The 20,702-nt window shown below is 40.6% G+C and overlaps 1 protein-coding gene across 1 annotated transcript; it reads left to right on the top strand.

Moving 5' to 3' along the window:
• Positions 1–5,474: 5,474 nt before the first annotated feature.
• On the top strand, positions 5,475–19,267 carry LOC309550111 (fucolectin-like; the record flags this gene model as incomplete). The annotated part of the gene is made up of 4 exons (XM_082250566.1): positions 5,475–5,536; positions 15,532–15,628; positions 17,598–17,895; positions 19,102–19,267. Exons 2-4 carry the CDS (start codon positions 15,559–15,561, stop codon positions 19,265–19,267), a joined length of 534 nt encoding a protein of 177 aa, XP_082106692.1. The 5' UTR covers positions 5,475–5,536; positions 15,532–15,558.
• Positions 19,268–20,702: the final 1,435 nt, after the last annotated feature.

The following is a 20,702-nucleotide window of genomic DNA, read 5'->3' as shown; positions in this document are numbered from 1 at the left end:
CAGTAATGCCAACCTTTACAATGTTCTGATCTTGTAGATGTGGCTCTAAAAGATCTGGCTATGTGGATCAAACCAGCTAATGCTCTGTTTAACGATTTCCATGTGGAAAACTTGTTGAATCGTTCAGATCCAAGATGTCTGTTAGAAACTGTTGTGGTGAGTACAGAAACGTGAGGACGAATCTCTGCATCAGAATTCGGCTCTGACAACTCAAATGTATCTTCCTCAAGAGTGTCCACTACTGGTCTGTAGAGGAATGTTGGCCCTGTGAGCCAGGTAGAGTCTTTGAGGTGGGCTGCAGGAACAGCTCTTGTGGCATGATCTGCCGGGTTTTGGTCAGTTGGTACATAGCGCCACTGGGTAGGCTGTGTTGACCTCCTAATTCTTTGCACTCTGTTGTGTACATAGACGTAGAATCTCCTAGTCTCATTGTAAATGTAGCCCAACACTACTTTGCTGTCTGTATGAAACACTGTATTGTCAAGTTGTATGTCTATTTCTGACACAATAAGCTCTGCTAGTTCTACTGCCAGAACAGCAGCACAAAGTTCCAACCTTGGTATGGTGAGCTCAGGACATGGTGCCAGCTTCGCCTTGCCCATTACAAAGCCAATTTGAACTTGACCTTTATTGACTATTGTTTTGAGGTAAGCGACAGCAGCAATTGCTTTTACTGAAGCATCACAAAAGATGAACAGTTGCCTAGACTGAACCTCTGCTGGAGAGAGGTGGGTATATGACCTAGGTATGTGTAGGTTAGAAAATGACTTTAAAGAGTCTCTCCATGTTATCCATAGTGCCTCTTTCTCTGAGGAAAGTGGAGAATCCCAATCACATGTATCTGTGGTTAACTCTCTGAGCAGAGTCTTACCTTGGATGATCACGGGTGCTGCAAACCCAAGTGGGTCATACAGACTGTTGATTGTAGATAAGACACCACGTCGTGAGAAAGGCCTTTCCTCTTGGTTGACCTGAAAGGTAAAGGTGTCAGACTTGAGATCCCAGCTGAGCCCCAGGCTGCGCTGCATGGGTATTGTGTCTGTAGCCAAGTCTAGGTCTTTCAAGTCGTTGGCGTGATCTTGAGTAGGAAAAGCTTCCATAACAACTTTACTGTTTGAAGCTATCTTATGCAATCTGAGGTTTGAACATGAAAGCATAGTCTGAGTCCTCTTAAGTAGGCTGATTGCAGCTTCTGGTGAGGGAAGTGACTTTAGACCATCATCAACATAAAAGTCCCTTTCAACAAACTTCTTAACATCCTGTCCATAGTCTTTTTCACCTTCTCGGGCAGAGAGTCTGAGTCCATATATTGCGACTGCAGGAGATGGGCTGTTGCCAAAAACGTGTACCTTCATGCGGTATTCTATGATGTCCTTGGTGGGGTCATTGTCTCTGAACCAGAAGAATCTCAGGAAGTTTCTGTGCTCCTCTGTAACTTGGAAACAATAGAACATTTGTTGTATGTCAGCAACTATAGCGATGGATTCTTTACGGAATCTGATGAGGACACCTAGAAGAGAGTTATTGAGGTCTGGTCCTGTCAAAAGAACATTGTTGAGGGAGACTCCCTGATATTGTGAGCTGGAGTCAAACACCACTCGGATTTGACCTGGCTTCTTAGGGTGATAAACACCGAAGATTGGCAGATACCAGCATTCTTCTTTTTCTTTCAGAGGTGGAGCTACCTCTGCATGGTTGTTTTCAAATATCTTGCCCATAAATAAGAAGAAATGTTCCATCATCTCTGGTCTTTTCTGGAAATTGCGTCTAAGTGAACAGAAGCGTTTTAAGGCCTGATCCCTGTTGTTAGGGAGACAGCGTCTCCGAGTTTTGAATGGAAGTGGTGCAACCCAGGTGTTTGTTTCATCCTTGAAAATTCCTTGTTCCATTATTTTTAAAAAGGTCTCATCTTCAAAGGAGGGAGCTATCTTGTGATCTTCTTTTGTCCTCTGGAACACTGTGCATCCTAAGTGGTCTAGGTCTTCACCACAAGAAGGGTTCTGGATTTCAGTAAAGTCCGAATATAGCATACCTGCAGGCTTCTCTCTTACAAGGAATTTGTTAGGGCAAGGCTGAAAGAGGGATGGACGTCCATTTTCCAATGTATGCGTGTAAAAAGAATTTACAGTGGTTGGCTTGTGGACATTCCCTAAGCAGACATCACCTATAATGACCCACCCTAGGTCCAGCTTCTGAGCATATGGAGAATTGTGAGGACCGTTTATCTGTTCTCTCACCTTGTGGACTCTTATGATGTCTCTTCCCAGCAGGAGTATTATTTGAGCCTCTGGATCAAGTGCAGGAATGAGATGAGCTATGGGTTTCAGATGCCAATGATGCGATGCAGCCTCAGGTGTAGGAATCTCTTCTCTATTGTTTGGAATCTGGTTACATTCGATCAGGGTAGGCAGAGGCAAGGATGCTTCCCCATTTACGGATTCGATTTGGTAACCAGTAGCTCTTCTGCCTTTTTCTTCACTCACACCTGTGCAAGTTTTAAGTGAGTATGAAGAGTTATGTCCTTTAATACTGAAGATATCAAAGAAAGCTGAGCTAGCAAGAGATCTATTGCTTTGATCATCAAGGATGGCATACAACCTTATGGCTTTCTCTTTGTGACCAATGGGGTACACTGTAACCAGACAAATCTTAGAGCATGATTTGTTACTAAGACCTTCTCCACAGACTTGGGTGCACTGGGGTGTCACTTCAGGAGGTTTTGTATCTCTCTCCTCCCCGCCGTGCTCTGCAGCCTGGTCTGAAGGTGTGAGAGTCCATGGAGGTGGCCCAGGGTGTAAAGCTGTAATATGCTCTCCACTGTCACATTCTGAGCATTTAATGTTCTCTGTACAGTCTTTTGCGAGATGAGAGGTAGATGCGCAACACCTGTAGCAAATATGGTTTTCCTTGAGGAAGGTTTTGCGTTCCCTGAGAGGTTTTCCTCTAAATCCTCTGCATTTCAGCAATGAGTGTGGTTTCTTATGTAGAGGGCACTCTCTGTGCAGGTCTTTTGTTGGGACCTTCTCAGTCTCTGTAGTACTGTAAGTTTTGATTGAGGAGTCTTTAAGAGATACACTGGTTTTGTGTACTGCAACAGGTGTACCTTTCAGGTTGCGAGGTGAGACAGGTTTACCTAGTTTAGGGTATGCGGTGTCAAACATTGAGAAGTCAAAGCTAGGATCATTTCTGGTCTTTGCTTGTTGGTGCACAAAGTCCACAAAGAATGAAAATGGAGGAAATTGGACATTGTACTGCTGTTTGTACTTGGAGCCTTGAGCGATCCACTTCTCTTGTAGACTAATAGGTAGTTTTTGTACAATGGGGTTGACACCACGCGCCGTATCTAAGTATGCTAGACCTTGCAAGTCTCCTTCGTCCTTGGCAACTTGGAGTTCCATCAGCAGATCGTTTAGTTCTCTAAGCTTTTGATAACCTTTGTTATGAATTTTGGGAAAATCTTGAATTCTTTGGAATAGTGTGTTCTCTATTACTTCTGGTGAGCCATAACACTCTTCAAGTCTCTCCCATATGGCGTTCAGCCCTCTAAATGGATAGTTAATGTTAATGTCTCTAATCCGCTTTGCATGTTCTGCTGACTCATTTCCTAGCCACTTGACTAGAAGATCAACTTCTTCACTTGCAGACAGATCTAGATCTCTGATCGTATTCTTGAATGATGATCGCCATGATCTATAGCCTTCAGGTCTGTCATTAAACTTGGAGAGCCCCTTGGTTATTAGCTCACGTCGGGCAAAGAATTTAAGGAAGTCTGACATACCTTCATTTCTGCTTGATGGACCCGGAGATAAGTTGTGGTGTAAAGGTCCCGGCGGGCTGGTATAGCTTTTTGGTGTCAACTTGTTGTTGTAATAGTCACCATCTACTTCAGGTTGCACTGAGGGATGATGGTATGCAAAATTGCTCTCTTGCTTAACATGAGGAGAATGGTCAGCAAAAGTTGCTTGCTGTGTGACAGGATTCTGCTGCTCTTTAGCAGGGGTTGACTCTGCTCCTGGTCCTAAATGCAGACTGTCACCTGACTTAGAGTGCTGCAGTATGTAGTCTGTAGTGCGTTTCATGTTATCAGGATGACCAGGTTCAGGCCCAAGCATGTTGCTGAGTCTATCACTTGTGGAGTTTGCTGCTTCTTCTAAAGCTTCTGCTTCTGCGATAGCGGCTGCAGCTTCCTTCTCCACTTCTAGCTTTTCCAATGTTGCCTGTTGTTCAGCTAGGACTGCTTCCATGCGTGCTTTCTCTACTTTCAATTGTCTCTCTTGTTCAGCAAATGCTGCTCGCATTTTGGCGGCTTCAGCCTTTGCGCGGGCAATGGCAATAGTGGAGCTGCTCACTGACCTCTTTGAGCTTCTGGAACTGGCTGAGGTGTGGGACCTTGTCTCCAATGGATCAGACTTGCTTGTTGACATGGTAGCAGGTTTGCACACTTGCACTGTGTGGGGTTCAGTATCACGTGGTCCAACCTGTACTTGGTTGCTGTTTCACTGCAGCTTGTGAGAGGTCACAGCGTCTTGCATCAGCTTGTGCAGAATCTGCAGCTTTACTGTGTCTCTAGCTTGTTAGGAGGTCGCTGTTTTACTGTTCTGTCCTCCCTATGTGTGAGGGTACATAGATTGACAGGCAGTATAACCCTGATTTCCTTCAATGCATTGACAAAGGAGCAAGGTCCAACTTCAACTTTTATTGCAAGGAAATACGTGAAATTAGAGTGGTAAAACTGTGGAACAGAAAAGAGAATACACTTACTAATGTATACTGACATGTGGCAATGCATATAGACATTACTGTACATAGCAATGCAAATACAAGAAATGTGCACAAGATGTAAGTTACACAAGACATAGATACAGGATGATAATGTTAAGCATCCATAAGAGTATACACACCAGCGATGCCGCCATAAACTAAGATGAGGGAGGATGCAACTAGCTGTGTTTCCTCTAGCTGAATTTCCTGTAGAAAACAAGATATGGAGGGAAGATGATGTCACCAAAGTTCATAGGTGAAAGCTATGGTAGCTGGGCTGGGACAAAAATTGTTCCAATATGTAATATGTGAATGGCCACTAGATGGCGCTGGTACAACATGAACAGTAGGTTACACAGTAAATTACACATTGTGAAAACTCTCATAAGAATAACATGACAATATAATGATGGAGACATGACAATCATCAAACTGTGATATAAATCCTAATATCCCTATTATTTACAGCAGGAACATATTTCTTTTATAGTATTTGAATAAATTAGGAATTATTCATATGAATGAATTGATTATATGGTATATGTGCTATGCATTGTTATGTTGTATGCACAGCAATCATGTGTGTCATAAGTTGTTATCAGGTATTGGGTTTCATGCACTGAAAGATAATGTTTCAACAGAAATCAGATAAAATGGTGGTGTTCTGTTAGCAAATGTATGAAATTGTTCCTCATATTTTACTATAAATAGTAGACGTCAACTTGCAGTTAAAATTGAGGAGATTTCATAGTAGCAGGAAGCTATTCTTTCTAAGGTATGCTGTTATTATTACATTAAACTGAATACAATTTTTTGAAAAATTAAGATTTTAAATACCATTAGTTTCTTTCAGATAACAGATAAAATGGTGATTTTGTATCATAAGTTGTGGTGCCGTAAGCAGAACTCTTTCAATAAGGAATGAATAATTAAAATAACCCATACATTAGCTTTAAATATATAAAATTATGACACTACAAACTTGCATTGGTACAAACGGCCACGGCCTTTATTAAATATTTTTAAAATACCATGTGGGATTTAAACAAAGGTATAGCTTGGCCCTAAAGCCCAAACTAACCACCACTGAAATGTAAACAAATAATACATATATATACTGTAGGCTAGCCAAAAAGCACAGCCTATACCACAAAATAAAATTAAACATCCCACAACCACTAAGCCGTGACAAAAACAGAAAAACAGGGCGGGCGGGAGGGACAAAAAGTCCTGAAGCTATTGTCTGTTGCTCCCGCTGCTGAATGAATTTTAACCGTTAGATTTCCTCTTTATATAGGGGAGTCCAAATGGCTCAAGGTGAAAATTCTGTCACTTTTGGACCAACCAACAACAGGTAATAAAAAAGTAACCAGTAATATTACATTGTCATTGTCCAATCAATAATAGAGTTAAATGACCAATCATATATTCTGTCTTATCAACCAATAGACTGTCTTTAATAACATGTAATTAAATCTTTTTTTTTTTTTTTTTTTTTTTTTTATACCAACTGTCATGCTACGTCCCCACAAATGAATGACAGGTACATTTTATGACCTGTCCTTCATCTTTTTGGTGCCGTAAGCAGAACTCTTTCAATAAGGAATGAATAATTAAAATAACCCATACATTAGCTTTAAATATATAAAATTATGACACTACAAACTTGCATTGGTACAAACGGCCACGGCCTTTATTAAATATTTTTAAAATACCATGTGGGATTTAAACAAAGGTATAGCTTGGCCCTAAAGCCCAAACTAACCACCACTGAAATGTAAACAAATAATACATATATATACTGTAGGCTAGCCAAAAAGCACAGCCTATACCACAAAATAAAATTAAACATCCCACACGCCAAGCCCATTAAGGGGATGGCACCACCACAAGGCCTAAGGCCAACTCAATGCAAGATTGTAGGCCTACATTAAAAATATCATTCGCCACATCTGAAAAATGAACCAAATCACTTCTATAAAAACCGCCTAATACCCCCTCCAGGTCAGAGTGTCTATAAGACAGTCCACCTACAGAGGGCATAAATTTAGCCACGGATCGATTTACACGTTTGCGATTTTTCTCCAAAAACAATTTACCCTCAGAGAACCAAAGCAAACGCGAAACCATCTCCGAAAACACCAACCTACAGGAAGGAAAAATAGAATTAAAATACACGAAATCAGACCTGACTTGCAAAATAATATCAATATTCTTGCGATTCCCTAAATCATTACCACCTGCATGTAGAATAATAATATCAGGAACGGCCACTTCACGCAAAGAGCAGAAAACATAGAACGCATATCAGTCCATAGAAGACCACGAACACCACACCAATATATTTTCACTGATGTAGAAGGAAATCCTAGATTACTGCCATAAGTCCTTAAAGCAGCTCTTCTGTGGGCCCAAAAAATATAGGAATGCCCGATAATCCATACAATTTTAGCACTACCTGCAATTTAAAAATGAAAGGTTAGGTCTAACATAAGATCTGAAAGCATTTGATCTCCACCTGCCAATATTTTGAATAGAGCCACTGGAAAAACCTGCAACAGAAGCAGAAGTGGCAGCCCCAATTCTAAATGAATGAGACGTGATTGGCAAATGGTCCAAATGCAAGTTGGCCAAACATTTTTTAAGAATAGCACTAAATTGAAAGACAGTGACAGGAAGACCATTTTGGTGAATGAAAAATTGACCAAAAAACAGAGGCCTAACTTTCAAATACTGTTCCACCAGCAACACAACACAAATGGTAGTATCAACCTGTTTATTCAAGGAAATCAAAAAACCTTGTCCAGATTGGTCAGTTTTACATTGCCTCAAGCAAATCCTCAAGGACCCGTCAACCAAAGATACATCTTGAAACAGCAAACCATTACTTGCTGTAGAAGACGAAGCAAATAACTCGGATACTCTAAAGGCTCCAAAATAACAGACACAAAAAGCAGTCTGAAACAATAAAGATTCAAAATTTGAAAAACAAACTGAAGAGGTAGCACCACAAAGACTTTTTAAAATGGACAATGATATGGCAAACCTCTTATCAGAAACAACATGAGCCTTATGATAACCACGCAAAACAACTTTCACAGAAAAATAACTAGCACATGATGGATAACCACTCAAACGTGCAAAAAATGAAATGCCAGCCAAAGTTTTATTTACATAAGCAAAAGAAAAATTTTTACTACATAAGTCATTCAAAAAAAAAATAACAGACCCCTCATCCACAGGAAGTACAGCCCTCCCTCTCGATAACCAGAAAGAGGACCATAACCCCCATGAGGACAGATAAGACGACCAAGTAGAAGGAGCCAATGAATTCCGAATAGCCGATGCAACGTCAGTCAAACGAGGGTCCACAAGTGGCTGGGGCAAGACAGGCCAATTGGAGCAGCCTGGGGCGCCAACATCCGAAACCTGTGGAACTGCAGGCGGGATAAAGAATCAGCTATATCATTCGAAAAACCTGGGATATACTTCGCTTTTAACCAAACATTCAATCGAAGACACTGCAAAACTAAGAAACGTAATAGAGAAATGACAGGTAAGGAACGAGAGGACAAACAGTTGACAGCAAATACAACTCCTTGGTTGTCAGAATGTAAAATAATCCTCTTATTCCTAAATTGCTGTCCCCACAATTCCAATGCAACAAGCACAGGAAACAACTCCAAAAGCACTATACTAGAAGTCAAACCCTTACTAATCCAATCAGGATGCCAAGAAGCAGCAGACCAATTGCCATCCCAATAAGCCCCAAAACCGTGGGCGGCAGATGCATCTGTGAATAAATTAAGAGCAGAAGCAGAACAAAAATCATCCTGCCAAACTGAAGATCCATTAAAGTCATCCAAAAACCTTAACCACATCCGCAAATCCTCAGATATAGCAGAAGAAATTCTCACAAAATGAAAAGGGGATGAAAAACCAGAAATGGCTCTATACAAACGTTTACAAAAAACCCTGTCCATAGGCAGCACTCGACAGGCAAAATTTAAAAGTCCCAGAAGAGACTGAATAGTCCTCAACTGGACTTTTTTCCTACACAAAATGAATTGCAACAAAAATTTTATATTTGAGATCTTGGCAGCTGGGAGGCGAAATTCCATCAATACAGTGTCTATTTCAATACCCAAAAATTCAAGCCTGGTGGTAGGGAATACAGTCTTCTCAGTAGCCAAGGGGATCCCAAACTCATAACAAATAATTTTGAATTCAGTAAAGATTCTCAGACAATCCAGAGAATCAGCACCCCCAATGAACAAGAAATCATCATGGTAATGTAAAACATTACCTGAAGACGCCCTACTGGATACTACCCATTCAATAAAACAAGAAAAGAGCTCAAAATAAGAGCAGGACATCGAACACCCCATAGGCAAACATTTGTCGTAGAAAAACTGATCACAAAAAAAAATTCCTAAGGAGTTGAACGCAGAAGGGTTTATAGGCAAGAGTCTAAACGCAGACTTCACATCAGACTTGGCTAACAAAGCAGAGGCCCCAACACCCCTAATCTTCTTCAATGCATCTTCAAATGTGGAATAGGATACAGAACAAAGAGAAGGGTCAATGACATCATTAAGAGACAGCCTGTCAGGGTAGGACAAGTGATGGATAAGGCGAAACTCGCCGACCTCCTTCTTTGGGATAAGCCCCAATGGGGAAATGCAGAAATCTGGAAAAGGGGGAGAAGAAAAAGGGCCAGCCATCCTACCAGCATCAATTTCTTTAAAAAGTTTTTCACGAACCAACTCTGGGAATTCACGTACAGAAGGTAAATTTTCAACGACAAAACATCCAGAACCAGAATATGGGGGCAAATAAAAACCAAATCTAAAACCCTCATACAAAATCAAAGCTTTGTCACTGTCTGGGTACTCCATGAGCCAGGGAAGCATTTTTTCCCAGCTCACCGGAGTTGCCGCTCTTTTGAAAGAGCTGATCCTTAGATGAAGGGACAGAAGACGGATTATTCTTTTTAAAACAACGAGAAATAGGGTGATTATTTGCACAATGTGAAAACTCGTGTCTAAATCTGCAATTAGAACGGGAACACATGCCTTCATTAAAAGCAAAGCACACTCCCTTTCTTAATTGCCCAAAGTTGGAAGAAAGGGCAGATTGATCTTGAAGGGGCAGATGATCTTTGTGGCAATAACAAATTAATCCACAACCCCACATCCTTTACTCCCCACTTTAAGGAATGATGAATAGAAAGCTTCTGTCTAAAAGATTCATCATAACTGTACCAACCAAATCCTTGAAAATGTTTGTAAGCCTCCAGGACAATGTCGAGATGTTGAAAAAGTCCTGAACATAATTCAGGACGCCTTTCACCTAAAACACTCGCAAAAATACAATAGCCCTGCAGCCAATTATTAAAAGACTTTGGAATATTCCTAAGTCTATCCTCAGACTGCCTCTCACCATCCTTACCTGCAGCTCTGTAATGAGGTAATAAAGTCAAAAGATCAACAAATTCCCCCCTCCAAATCCGTTCTTTAACAGAAGAAGGTAAATGAAGTGAAATTTCGCATGGTATACTCTCCTTCATGCAAACAGTAGGTACCAAAGGTGAAGAATCAGGAACAGAGGGGGTAGATACATGATGCAAAGCAGGGCGATCTGTAGGAAGCAACGCCTCAGACCAAACTTCGGTCAGAGGGTCCGCAACAGATGGCCCCTGGACAGGCACATTAGAAACAATAACCTTGTCAACAGGCATAGTAGAACCCACAGCAACAGGAGAAGACATTTGAGAACAAAATTCAGTCAACATAGCAAAGAAATTCCTGAGCATATGAGACTGACCTTCAGGTACTGCGTCATTAATGACCACAGTACCAGTAGAACACCCAGGCAGGATCCCTGAAGCAGAGCAGTCAGACGAGGAAACTGGAATGACAGGAAGGAACCGGGATGGTAGGCCGAGCCGCTGACACTTCCGGACCGACAACCTGGAAAGAAGGAGTGATATTAGCAAAGGGGGCCGACTGTGAATTGGTACTACATGTACCTCCAATGGGCCTTCCCTTTTTTCCGGAATTCCTGCAGGAAGCGGCGACATCATCTCCAAAACGACCCGGTCGCTTCACCGAGCGGAGCGGGCGTCCATCTTGCCTCCTTGCGACCGTCGCCCGGAAATGACGATCCGGAACTGCGTCATCGGGGTCAAAGACCTGACGATCCGGAAATGCGTCACTGGGGTCACGGTCCCGACAGGCAGGAATTGCATCACCGGGGACACGGGCAGCCATTCTGACTGGACGACCTCGGCCAACATGACCCGCGTCAGCAGGGAGCGCCACAGACACAGGAGAAACGTCATCAGTAACAGCCGAAGAAGATCGGCAAGGCTCCACCGGCTCCGGGATCGAAGAAAAGGACAGGCAACGCCGCATCCATTCGACACCATCGGCTTCCCCGGCCCGGTTCAAGATCTGCTGGAGAAGGGATTCCATAGCAGGTCAGTAACAACAACAAAAAGTCCTGAAGCTATTGTCTGTTGCTCCCGCTGCTGAATGAATTTTAACCGTTAGATTTCCTCTTTATATAGGGGAGTCCAAATGGCTCAAGGTGAAAATTCTGTCACTTTTGGACCAACCAACAACAGGTAATAAAAAAGTAACCAGTAATATTACATTGTCATTGTCCAATCAATAATAGAGTTAAATGACCAATCATATATTCTGTCTTATCAACCAATAGACTGTCTTTAATAACATGTAATTAAATCTTTTTTTTTTTTTTTTTTTTTTTTTTTATACCAACTGTCATGCTACGTCCCCACAAATGAATGACAGGTACATTTTATGACCTGTCCTTCATCTTTTTTATCAGGTATTGGGTTTTGTACACTGAAAGATAATGTTTTCACAGAAATCAGATAAAATAGTGGTGTTATCTTAGCAAATGTGTGACATTTTTCCTTAAATTTTACTATAAACAGTAGACATCAACTTGCAGTTAAAATTGAGGAATATTCATTATAGCAGAAAGCTATTCTTTCCAGGGTATGCTATTATTATTACATTAAATTGAATACAATTTTTTAAAAATTAAAATATTAATAAAAATTACTTTTTTTTCACAATTTATTTTACATACTGTTACCAGAGCAGTTGTTTCTTTACAATGTATTTCTTTTATTTTTTACAGTTTTTAATACTTTTTTTTTTTTTTACTTTTTTCTTACATACTGCCACCACAGAAGTACAGTGTCACTATAGCGACACTGTACTTCTCTGGGAAGGTGATCAGGATTTTTTTTTTTTTACACTATGATTGTATATTACAGTAATCATCAATGTATAAGCAATAATTTTTACTTTGTGAATGGCATCTATTAATGTGCCAATGTGTAGTATTGTGATAGCTGTGACTTGCCACAGCTATCACATGGTACTTGTCCGCTGTGAATGGCCCTGAATGAAAGCCATTGTTTACAACTGACTAGTCACAGCTATAACATGGTACCAGGGCCACACACAGCGTCCTGGTACAACGATAAGTTTTCCCGCTGTATCTGATGGACACAGCGGGTCACGGATCTCACTACTGAGCAGCCACTAGGGTCTGCACGGGGCATGCAAGTGGCAGGACATCATATGATGTCCACCAGGGGTAAGACAGCACCCGCCCGACCTATTTTTACAATGGGTTGGGAGGCAAGTTGTAAAATGACCCTGTCACCACAGGGTCACTTCTAGAAGAAGATATGCATGTTAAAGAGGAGTGTAGTAATTCTTAAACTCTCTGCTCTATGTATCATCTTTAGCCTACAGAATCACAACACTATGATAGTGTCTCTGTATTCCTGAGGTTAATCTATTGGTCCTGCCTAATGCTTCCAGATTGGAAGTCTATTAAAGTTTGAGAGTGTAGTCGTTTCTGGCCTTGGGACCACTGTGGAGGACATAGTGTACACCTGGCCCAGCAACAGATTGATTTTTTTTTTATTGACCTCTCTATAACTTGAGGGTCAATGGGATCTGGTAAGCAGGTTTGCCTTCTCCCTCACAGTGGTTGAAAGGAATATGGACCTTGAGCCAAAGCTCAGCCATTTTGTGTAAAAATCATTCTATAAGATTACTGTATTCTTAATTTATGTATTGTGCATTAGATCTTTGCCCACGCAGTCCTTTATAAATACATTGGTATGGGTTAAAGACTTTGTGGTTTTCACAGAAATATTATTTTTAAATGTTCCAGACAAGTTTCGATCTAAGTGAGACTTAAATGTCTAGTTTTTCTGTTAACCGCCAAAAGTCCTATGACATAGCATGTATAATCTAAATATGTAGTCTGAGGGACACTGGGCGTGTTTTGTCTTTCAATGTTTTCCTATGACAATCCTTTAGTATATAAGTTTGTATGAAATAACCGGATATCAGGTCATTCTGAACGAACCTATGCTGCCTGTGTATTGAGTTTTATCAGAGTGGCCTCCAGGCCTGCAGAGTCCAGAGCCCAACCGGGTCAAGTCCACAAGTCTACCGCTTGCAGCGGTTAACGCCAACAGTGGTGACGTGTGTTTCTATCTCACAATAGTCAGTGTGGGGATCTCTTCCAACATCAAGTGTCTTTTAAGCTTATGGACTTTGTTATTTTAGTTGGCGCTGCACCCTTTTGCTATATATTTTTACTGTGGATGTGCAATTAAAACTATTGGTGCTGGCTGCCTATTTTTATATCATTATCTTAACTAAGCGCAGATATCATTTGTTTTTAAGTTAAAGAAGAGACTCTATGGAGTTTATTTACTAAAGCTAGAAAGGGCAAAATTAGTCACACTTCGCCTATGTTCACATTGAGTCGATTTGACATGCGATTTCACATGTCAAATCGCATGTCAAATCGGAGTCTTTTGCCAGTAATGGCATCGTCCTATACTTACCTTTTTGGTGGCCCATGTCTTCAAATGTCGCTGCTTTGCTTCTCCCTGGCCTCTGCAGGTATTTAACACTTCCAGGTGTGTGAATATCTGCACCCACCGCTGCGTGCTGTATTGCTCTCATGTTGAGCCGTACATCCTGTGGTGATCATTTTACTTAAGCACAAATTGTTTAATATATGGTGACCAACAATATGAAAAGTTAGAGAGTTAACTGTTTATTAAGCCAAATTTTAGATAGTACTTCCTAAAAACTTTTTCTTTTTTTCAATCAGCTGTATTAGTATGAACAATGGTTTTTGCTGTCATAAAGCATCATGAAAAAAATAGCATTAAAGGAAATGTAAAGTTGTTTTAAATACATTTTTTTTTTAAATTTTTTATAGATGAGTACATGTAGAATACTTCACCTTAAAATTATGCAGATCCTATCCAGCCAACAAATGGAACATTTAACATTGTTAGCATTTTATCCTTCTCAGTGTTGATGGATAAAGAGGCCAGCTGTTTATAGAACTCAAAGGGGTTGATTTACTAATGGCACATAGACTGTTCACAGCATGGTGAAAATTCACTTTGCAAAGAATACCTCCACACCAAAAACATGATAGATAGATAGATAGATAGATAGATAGATAGATAGATAGATAGATAGATAGATAGATAGATAGATAGATAGATAGATAGATAGATAGATAGATAGATAGATAGATAGATAGATAGATAGATAGATAGATAGATAGATAGATAGATAGATAGATAGATAGATAGATAGATAGAGAGCTGGCTTTGTGCTCAGGAGTTTAGCACTATAGTGCCAACTACCCATAATGCATTTCTTGGCCTCTGAGCTGTGTTAAGGTGGCTTCCTCTGTAGTGCTGGCTCCTGTCCTAGGTGGAGTGATACAGAGTGCACTTCACCTGGGACCTTTCTAGCAGAAGCTGGAAGAGGAAAAGGTCAGTGTATTAAACATCACTGCGGTTTTGCAATGGGCATATTAGCACTTATAAAATAGGGTTATTTGGCTACTTTCAAATTGATGCTGCACCTGTGGCTTACCTGCGGATTAGCCGCACTGAGCCATGGACTTCTATCATAACATGTGGGTTTGGTGAAAGCACACCAAAACTCCTGAATGCAAGACTTTTGGTACGCTTTCAGAATATGCACCACACCCACAAGATTTAATAGAAATCTATAGCAAACCATAGCCAACCCGAAGGAAAGCCGAAGGTGCACTCCGCTGCACCTGCTGTGCGGGTAAACCACAGCACATCAGTGTGAAAGCAGCCTTAAAGGAGGCTCAGGACAGTAAGGGCTCATTTACATTTGAAGTTTGGGGGGCATTGTGGCAGGTGACTGGTTACCAAATCATTTAGGTGGCCCTCACTCTTCAAAAGAATGAGCACCCTTGATGTAAAGTTGGCCATTACTTTTGTCTCAAGGACAATAAGGTTTAATAAGGCAAAGGTTTAGCTGAACCCAGTTCAGCCCGAACTTGTGGGTCAAATGGTAGCAGACCACTGGCCCAATCAACTGTGCCTGGGGAATTCCCCGCCTAATGGCTGCTCGTAACAAAGGGGCGGGGATATGGATGACATCATTGACCTATTGTGTCCACATTTTTGATCTTCAGTACACTTTATTGACCACCTCAAGATTATTTTTCTAAAACCGAAGAGAAAGTTCACCTCCATCATTCTTACATATTATATTGGTTGATCTTTAATGGTTAGGTTTACACAAATCTGAGAATTTAAAATTCAGCAGCAAATACAGTCAAAATAATGTTTATATTATACCTATATTTTATTGCGGTAGGATAACATTGTGTTTATTTTCCCTTGATTTTCCTTTAAAGGTGAATTTCTGTAGAACCTATTGAACAATGAGAATGCTATTTCTACGCACTGCTTTCTTCTTGTGGATTTTCTGTGGGCTTTCTACTCAGAACTGTTGTAAGAGCTGTAAGTCCTGTCTGTTTAGAACTTAAATATTATATTATAATTACATTAATATTGTAGTAATTTAATAATTGTGTATAAGTCACATATAAATTATGAGATAAAGAAACGTGTGGCGAAATGACAGATAGATAGGTCAACCTCAGTTCTATCTATCTGTAGCGCTACCTTCGTAGGAGCCACTGTAAAGATGCCCAGGGTTCTTTTCCCAGTAGTTGCCCCACTTATCCAGATGTGAATGCATGCAATTTAGCAGGAAGATGATAGCATCCTCAACTCTAGCCTACGCTGGTCGGCAAATTGCAATGGGTCTAAACATGTACTAATTATGGCTGTAACTGATGTAAAACAAGTCTCTCCAAGGTCTTCATGACATGTGAAGTCAAGGCGACAGGTCTGTAATCCTTTGAGCCACAAGGATGCAGTATCTTCAGCACAGGAACAAGAAAGATGTTTTCCACAATACAGGGACATTTTGGAGACTCGGGTTAAAGACCCATTTATTCCAAATACGGAAAGGTTTCTTCACAGTAAGAGCTGTGAAAATGTAGAATAGATTCACTCAAGAGCTGGTTCTGGCTGGCTCAGTAGATTACTTAAAAAAATACTGGATTTGTTCCTAAATGTACACAATATAACTGGATACTAACATTTATAGGTAAAGTTAAACCAGGGAATATCCGATTGCCTCTCGGGGGATCAGGAAGGAATTTTGTCCCCTGCTGGAGCAAACTGGATCATGCTTTGCTGGGGTTTTTTGCCTTCCTCTGGATCATTTGTGGGTATAGGATTGTGTATATGGGATTCAATTTTGTTTTCTTTTTTCCTGTTTATAGGTTGAACTAGATGGACTTGTGTTTTTTTTTTTAACCTGACTATGTGACTATGTAACATAATGGGGATAATAAAATGTTTTCATTTTTATAGGCTTTTATTTTATTTAAACTTATTTTTAGAACTATTTGTTTTCCCTAAATGTTGGCGAATGTCTCGCTTATAGTGCCCTTGGGTACTCACGATGATCCTTGGTCACACCCAGTGACCCTCAGTTTTCTCACAGTGACCATCTCAGTACTCAGCATGACCACCTCAGTACTCTCAGTGCCCCCTCGGCACTAACAGTGCCCCTCCATACTCATTGTGCCACCTCAACACTCACAGTGCTTTTCAGTACTTGCAGTACCTCAGTACTCACAGAGCTCTTCAGTACCCTCAGTGTCTCACTACTCACAGTGCCCCTCAGTACTCAGTGATTTCAGGAATCACAGTGCTCTCAGTACTAGCAGAGTTCTCAGTACACACAGTGCCGCTCCAGCAATTCTTCTCCCAGCTCCCCTCCGGCAATCCTTTCAAACAGCCTTTCCATGCTGTTGTCACACTGCTAGGTTTTTGCGTTGTTCCCGGCCCTCATGGCAACTCCGCTTTGCCTTCCACTTCTTCTTTTGGCTCATCTGCCACCTCACACAGGAACAGGTCCCTCACCTGCAGAGCACATCCCAAAAAGGTACAGGAAATTCTTCCCTGGTCCATTGCCAAAAGGAAGAATGCTAATCTGCTGAACAGCTACATGCAGTATAGACCAGAACAATGTTTGTTAAACTATGGATGTGGACACAAATTGGGTCACATATATTTTGGATGATGTTATGTCGAAGCATGAAATCACCTAATCATTGACGGGTAATAGCATACTGATTATGAATGACAGCACAAACATGTATGGGGAGCTAGAGCCCCTGCGGGATGGAGGGCAGGGGCAATTACTTACAAGATTGCGAGGTTAAGAGGCCTGGTGGTAGTTGTAAATGTCAACTACTAAAAGAAAATACAACAAAATCTCTTTAATGATAAAAGTCAATTTAGAAACCCCCACAAAATTCCTGCACTATGTCTCATGTATCTATTCCCTATCACTGTTTGTACATTGAGTAATATGGATCTCTACTCTTACATTGTCCAACAGATCAGAATGTTGCCCTTCAAGGCCGAGCAACTCAGTCCTCAATTTTAAACATGGTAGAATTTGGCTACCAGTCAGCAGCAATTAATGCAATAGATGGGAACCTGGACCCTGAGTTTCACCATGGATCCTGCTCACATACACATAACTACTTGTCTCCTTGGTGGAGGGTGGACCTGCTGAAACCATACAAAATTGCCTACATCACCATCACTAATAGAAAAGGATGGAGTCATAGACTAAACGGTGCTGAAATTCTTGTTGGAAACTCTCTGAGTGACAATGGAAACAATAATCCCAGGTAAGGATGATTTTTATATAGTTACATATATTTACACATATTTTTAAATATTTTTTCCCTTTTAACCATGTCAGCTTTCATTAGCATAATACTCTTTAAAAACCAGAGTGTTTCTGGGGGAGGGGAGGGGGGATTAAACAGGGCTTTCTTTTGATGATTTTCTATTGCCCAATTTGATTTGATTTTTTTATACAATTCAATGACAAAAATAAAAAAAAATCCAAACTTGCTTTTTTCTAATCAGTATTCGTGTAAAAAAAAAAAATGATTCTGGTCCAAGGCACATCAAGTATTTTTTTACGAATGCAATACAAAAATGTATTTTACATTTTGTTAATTCAAAACTAAAAAAAGTTAGTTAACAAAACAAATAAAAAATAAGCAAATATTAATGGTCAAAAGTATAAAAATAAACGAAAAAGTAAACAACAAAAACAAAGGCACTGACACCAATCCAGCTACTGCCAAATAATCTATTACATATCTATTGCAAAAACAGTATAGTCACATAAAAACCAGTGCCTCCCCTGGCCCTCCCCGACCACCCCATACCCCCAGCACCACCACCCGTCTCCAGAACCCAACAGACTCCCGCTAAGCTAAGAGAAACCCCCCTCCTCCTACTCAAACCCCCCCAACCCTGTTGTGAATCCTACCCAATGCAAGATGGCAACTCCAGAGGAGGAGGCACTGAGTGGCACAGTGGCAAAACCTCAATGGGTAAATACCAAGCACTCAAGTACCCTTTTCCTTAGGGAGGCCACCCACTGGTGCAAGATACAACGTGCCCAGATGCACCTATCACTCCAACCCTGTTAAAAGTCCACCCACAATGGAAATAAAGTCCAAAATGCTGCAGTGGATCCTCAGCTGTGTGCATGCATGCCGGGATGACAGATGCTTCCTGGTGTGCAGCCTGGATAAAGTAGAACCTATGTGTAAAGATAGTATCACTCACAGATGTAGATACACTGCATATCAAAGTCCACAACTGGGTACCTGCCACCAGAGTAGTGACACAATGCAGCTAGGAAATCCATCTGTGACAAGGTGTTTTACATTTGTGTGTGTGTAAAGCATAGGGGTGTATCTTTTATTGAGCTATTTTGCTTTCTATATTATTTAGCTGCTTTTTGAAAATAAATAAATACATGTATAATTATTGGTATTACTGTTACTGTTGGTATTAATAATTTTATTTCTCAGGTGCGGGGTAGTTACCTCTATCCCAGATGGAGGAACACAGAACTTCTACTGTCATGGCATGGTTGGCAGATACGTCAATATAATTTTACGTGGAAAGACAGAATTTCTTCAATTATGTGAAGTTCAAGTCTGGACCGGCATTCAAAGGTCCCATTCAAAAGAATAGCAGATGAATACAAAAAAAAAGTTATTATGAACTGCTTTATGTGTCAGCAATCAGAAGAGAAAAAGTGAATAGTCAAATACTGATTAATAAACAATATTCAGCATTATATGTGTATTGTCAAATGTGTTATTTAAATTTATGTATGAATGTATGTATTGTTATTATTTATTATTATTATTATTATTATGATTATTATTATTTATGAATGTTTACAAAGAAAGCATGGCCTGTGTGTTGGACTTAAATGCAAGGGATGTATTCAAAAGGATGAAATGATGGAGAATCAATGCATCAAAAACATATATAGAGCTGATCTGAATAAGTCATATTTAAATTAATGGAGTTTTCTTACTAAGAGGGAGGCAAGGGAACTATTGCTGCAAATCCTGACCTCATTGCTTTTATTAATAATGACCGGTAGACAAGGGCCGAACGACCCTGGTTCGGTTTGTGGCAGAACTTTTGAACGTCACAAAAAATCAGAACCGAATAAAAATCCCCATTGAAGTCTATGGGACCCGAACTGAAAAAAATCAAAAGTGCCAATTTTGAAGGCTTGAACGAAAATATTTGGGCATACAATGGTTATGGGGGTCCGGGTACTGCCCTAAGGGGCATGTATCAATGAAAAATATGTTTAGAAAAAACATCATTTTTAAATGAGAAGTGATTTACTGATGCTTAAAGTGAACAAAATAAAAATGAACAATTCCTTTAAATATAGTTCCTGTGGGGTCCCCTTAGTCTGCTTGTAAAGTGGCACATCTGTACCGTGTATATAACCTACTGCAGCAATAATGACATTTATAAAACCAAAAAAAAAGACATTTTCCCTGCAAACTTTTTTATTTTGTAAACAATGGCTTGGGGAGCCAGTTTGTATGATGAGGCCACAACAAGATTAGAGATTTTTTGGATTCATTCTGGTGTCTCTTTTGCAGACTTTGGAAAGAAGTAACAGGTGTGGAAAAATTGGGCTTTGGGTGTTGGTGGTGCCTTCACAATGTAACCCTATAGAGCAGTGATGGAGAAACTTGGCACCCCAGATGTTTTGGAACTACATTTCCCATGATGCCCAACTACACTGCAGAGTGCATGAGCATCATGGGAGATGTAGTTTCAAAACATCTGGGGTGTCAAGGTTCGCCATCGCTGCTATAGAGCATGACTCAATAAACACCAGTTTCTGTCAGCCCACTCACCCAATTTCCATTGCCCGACGCCCGGGCGTGCAGCTGCGAGTGCAGAGCAGCTGATTCTTCTCTCTTCCCCCTGCTGGTCTTCGCGGAAGCAGGCAGTAGGTCTGATGTCTGGGGGGGGGGGGGCATGCTCCTCTCCTCAGGCACCTGCTGTTCCCTCCTCATGTTCAATGCCTGAGCAGGGTGTGAGAATGAAATGCTTCTCTCTGAGGGAGCTGTGCTGGCTCTTCTGCAGC

The sequence above is a fragment of the Pelophylax lessonae genome (assembly GCF_965119305.1).
Source record: "Pelophylax lessonae genome assembly, chromosome: 3".
Lineage (NCBI taxonomy): Eukaryota > Metazoa > Chordata > Amphibia > Anura > Ranidae > Pelophylax > Pelophylax lessonae.
This window is presented reverse-complemented; position numbering and strand designations above follow the sequence as displayed.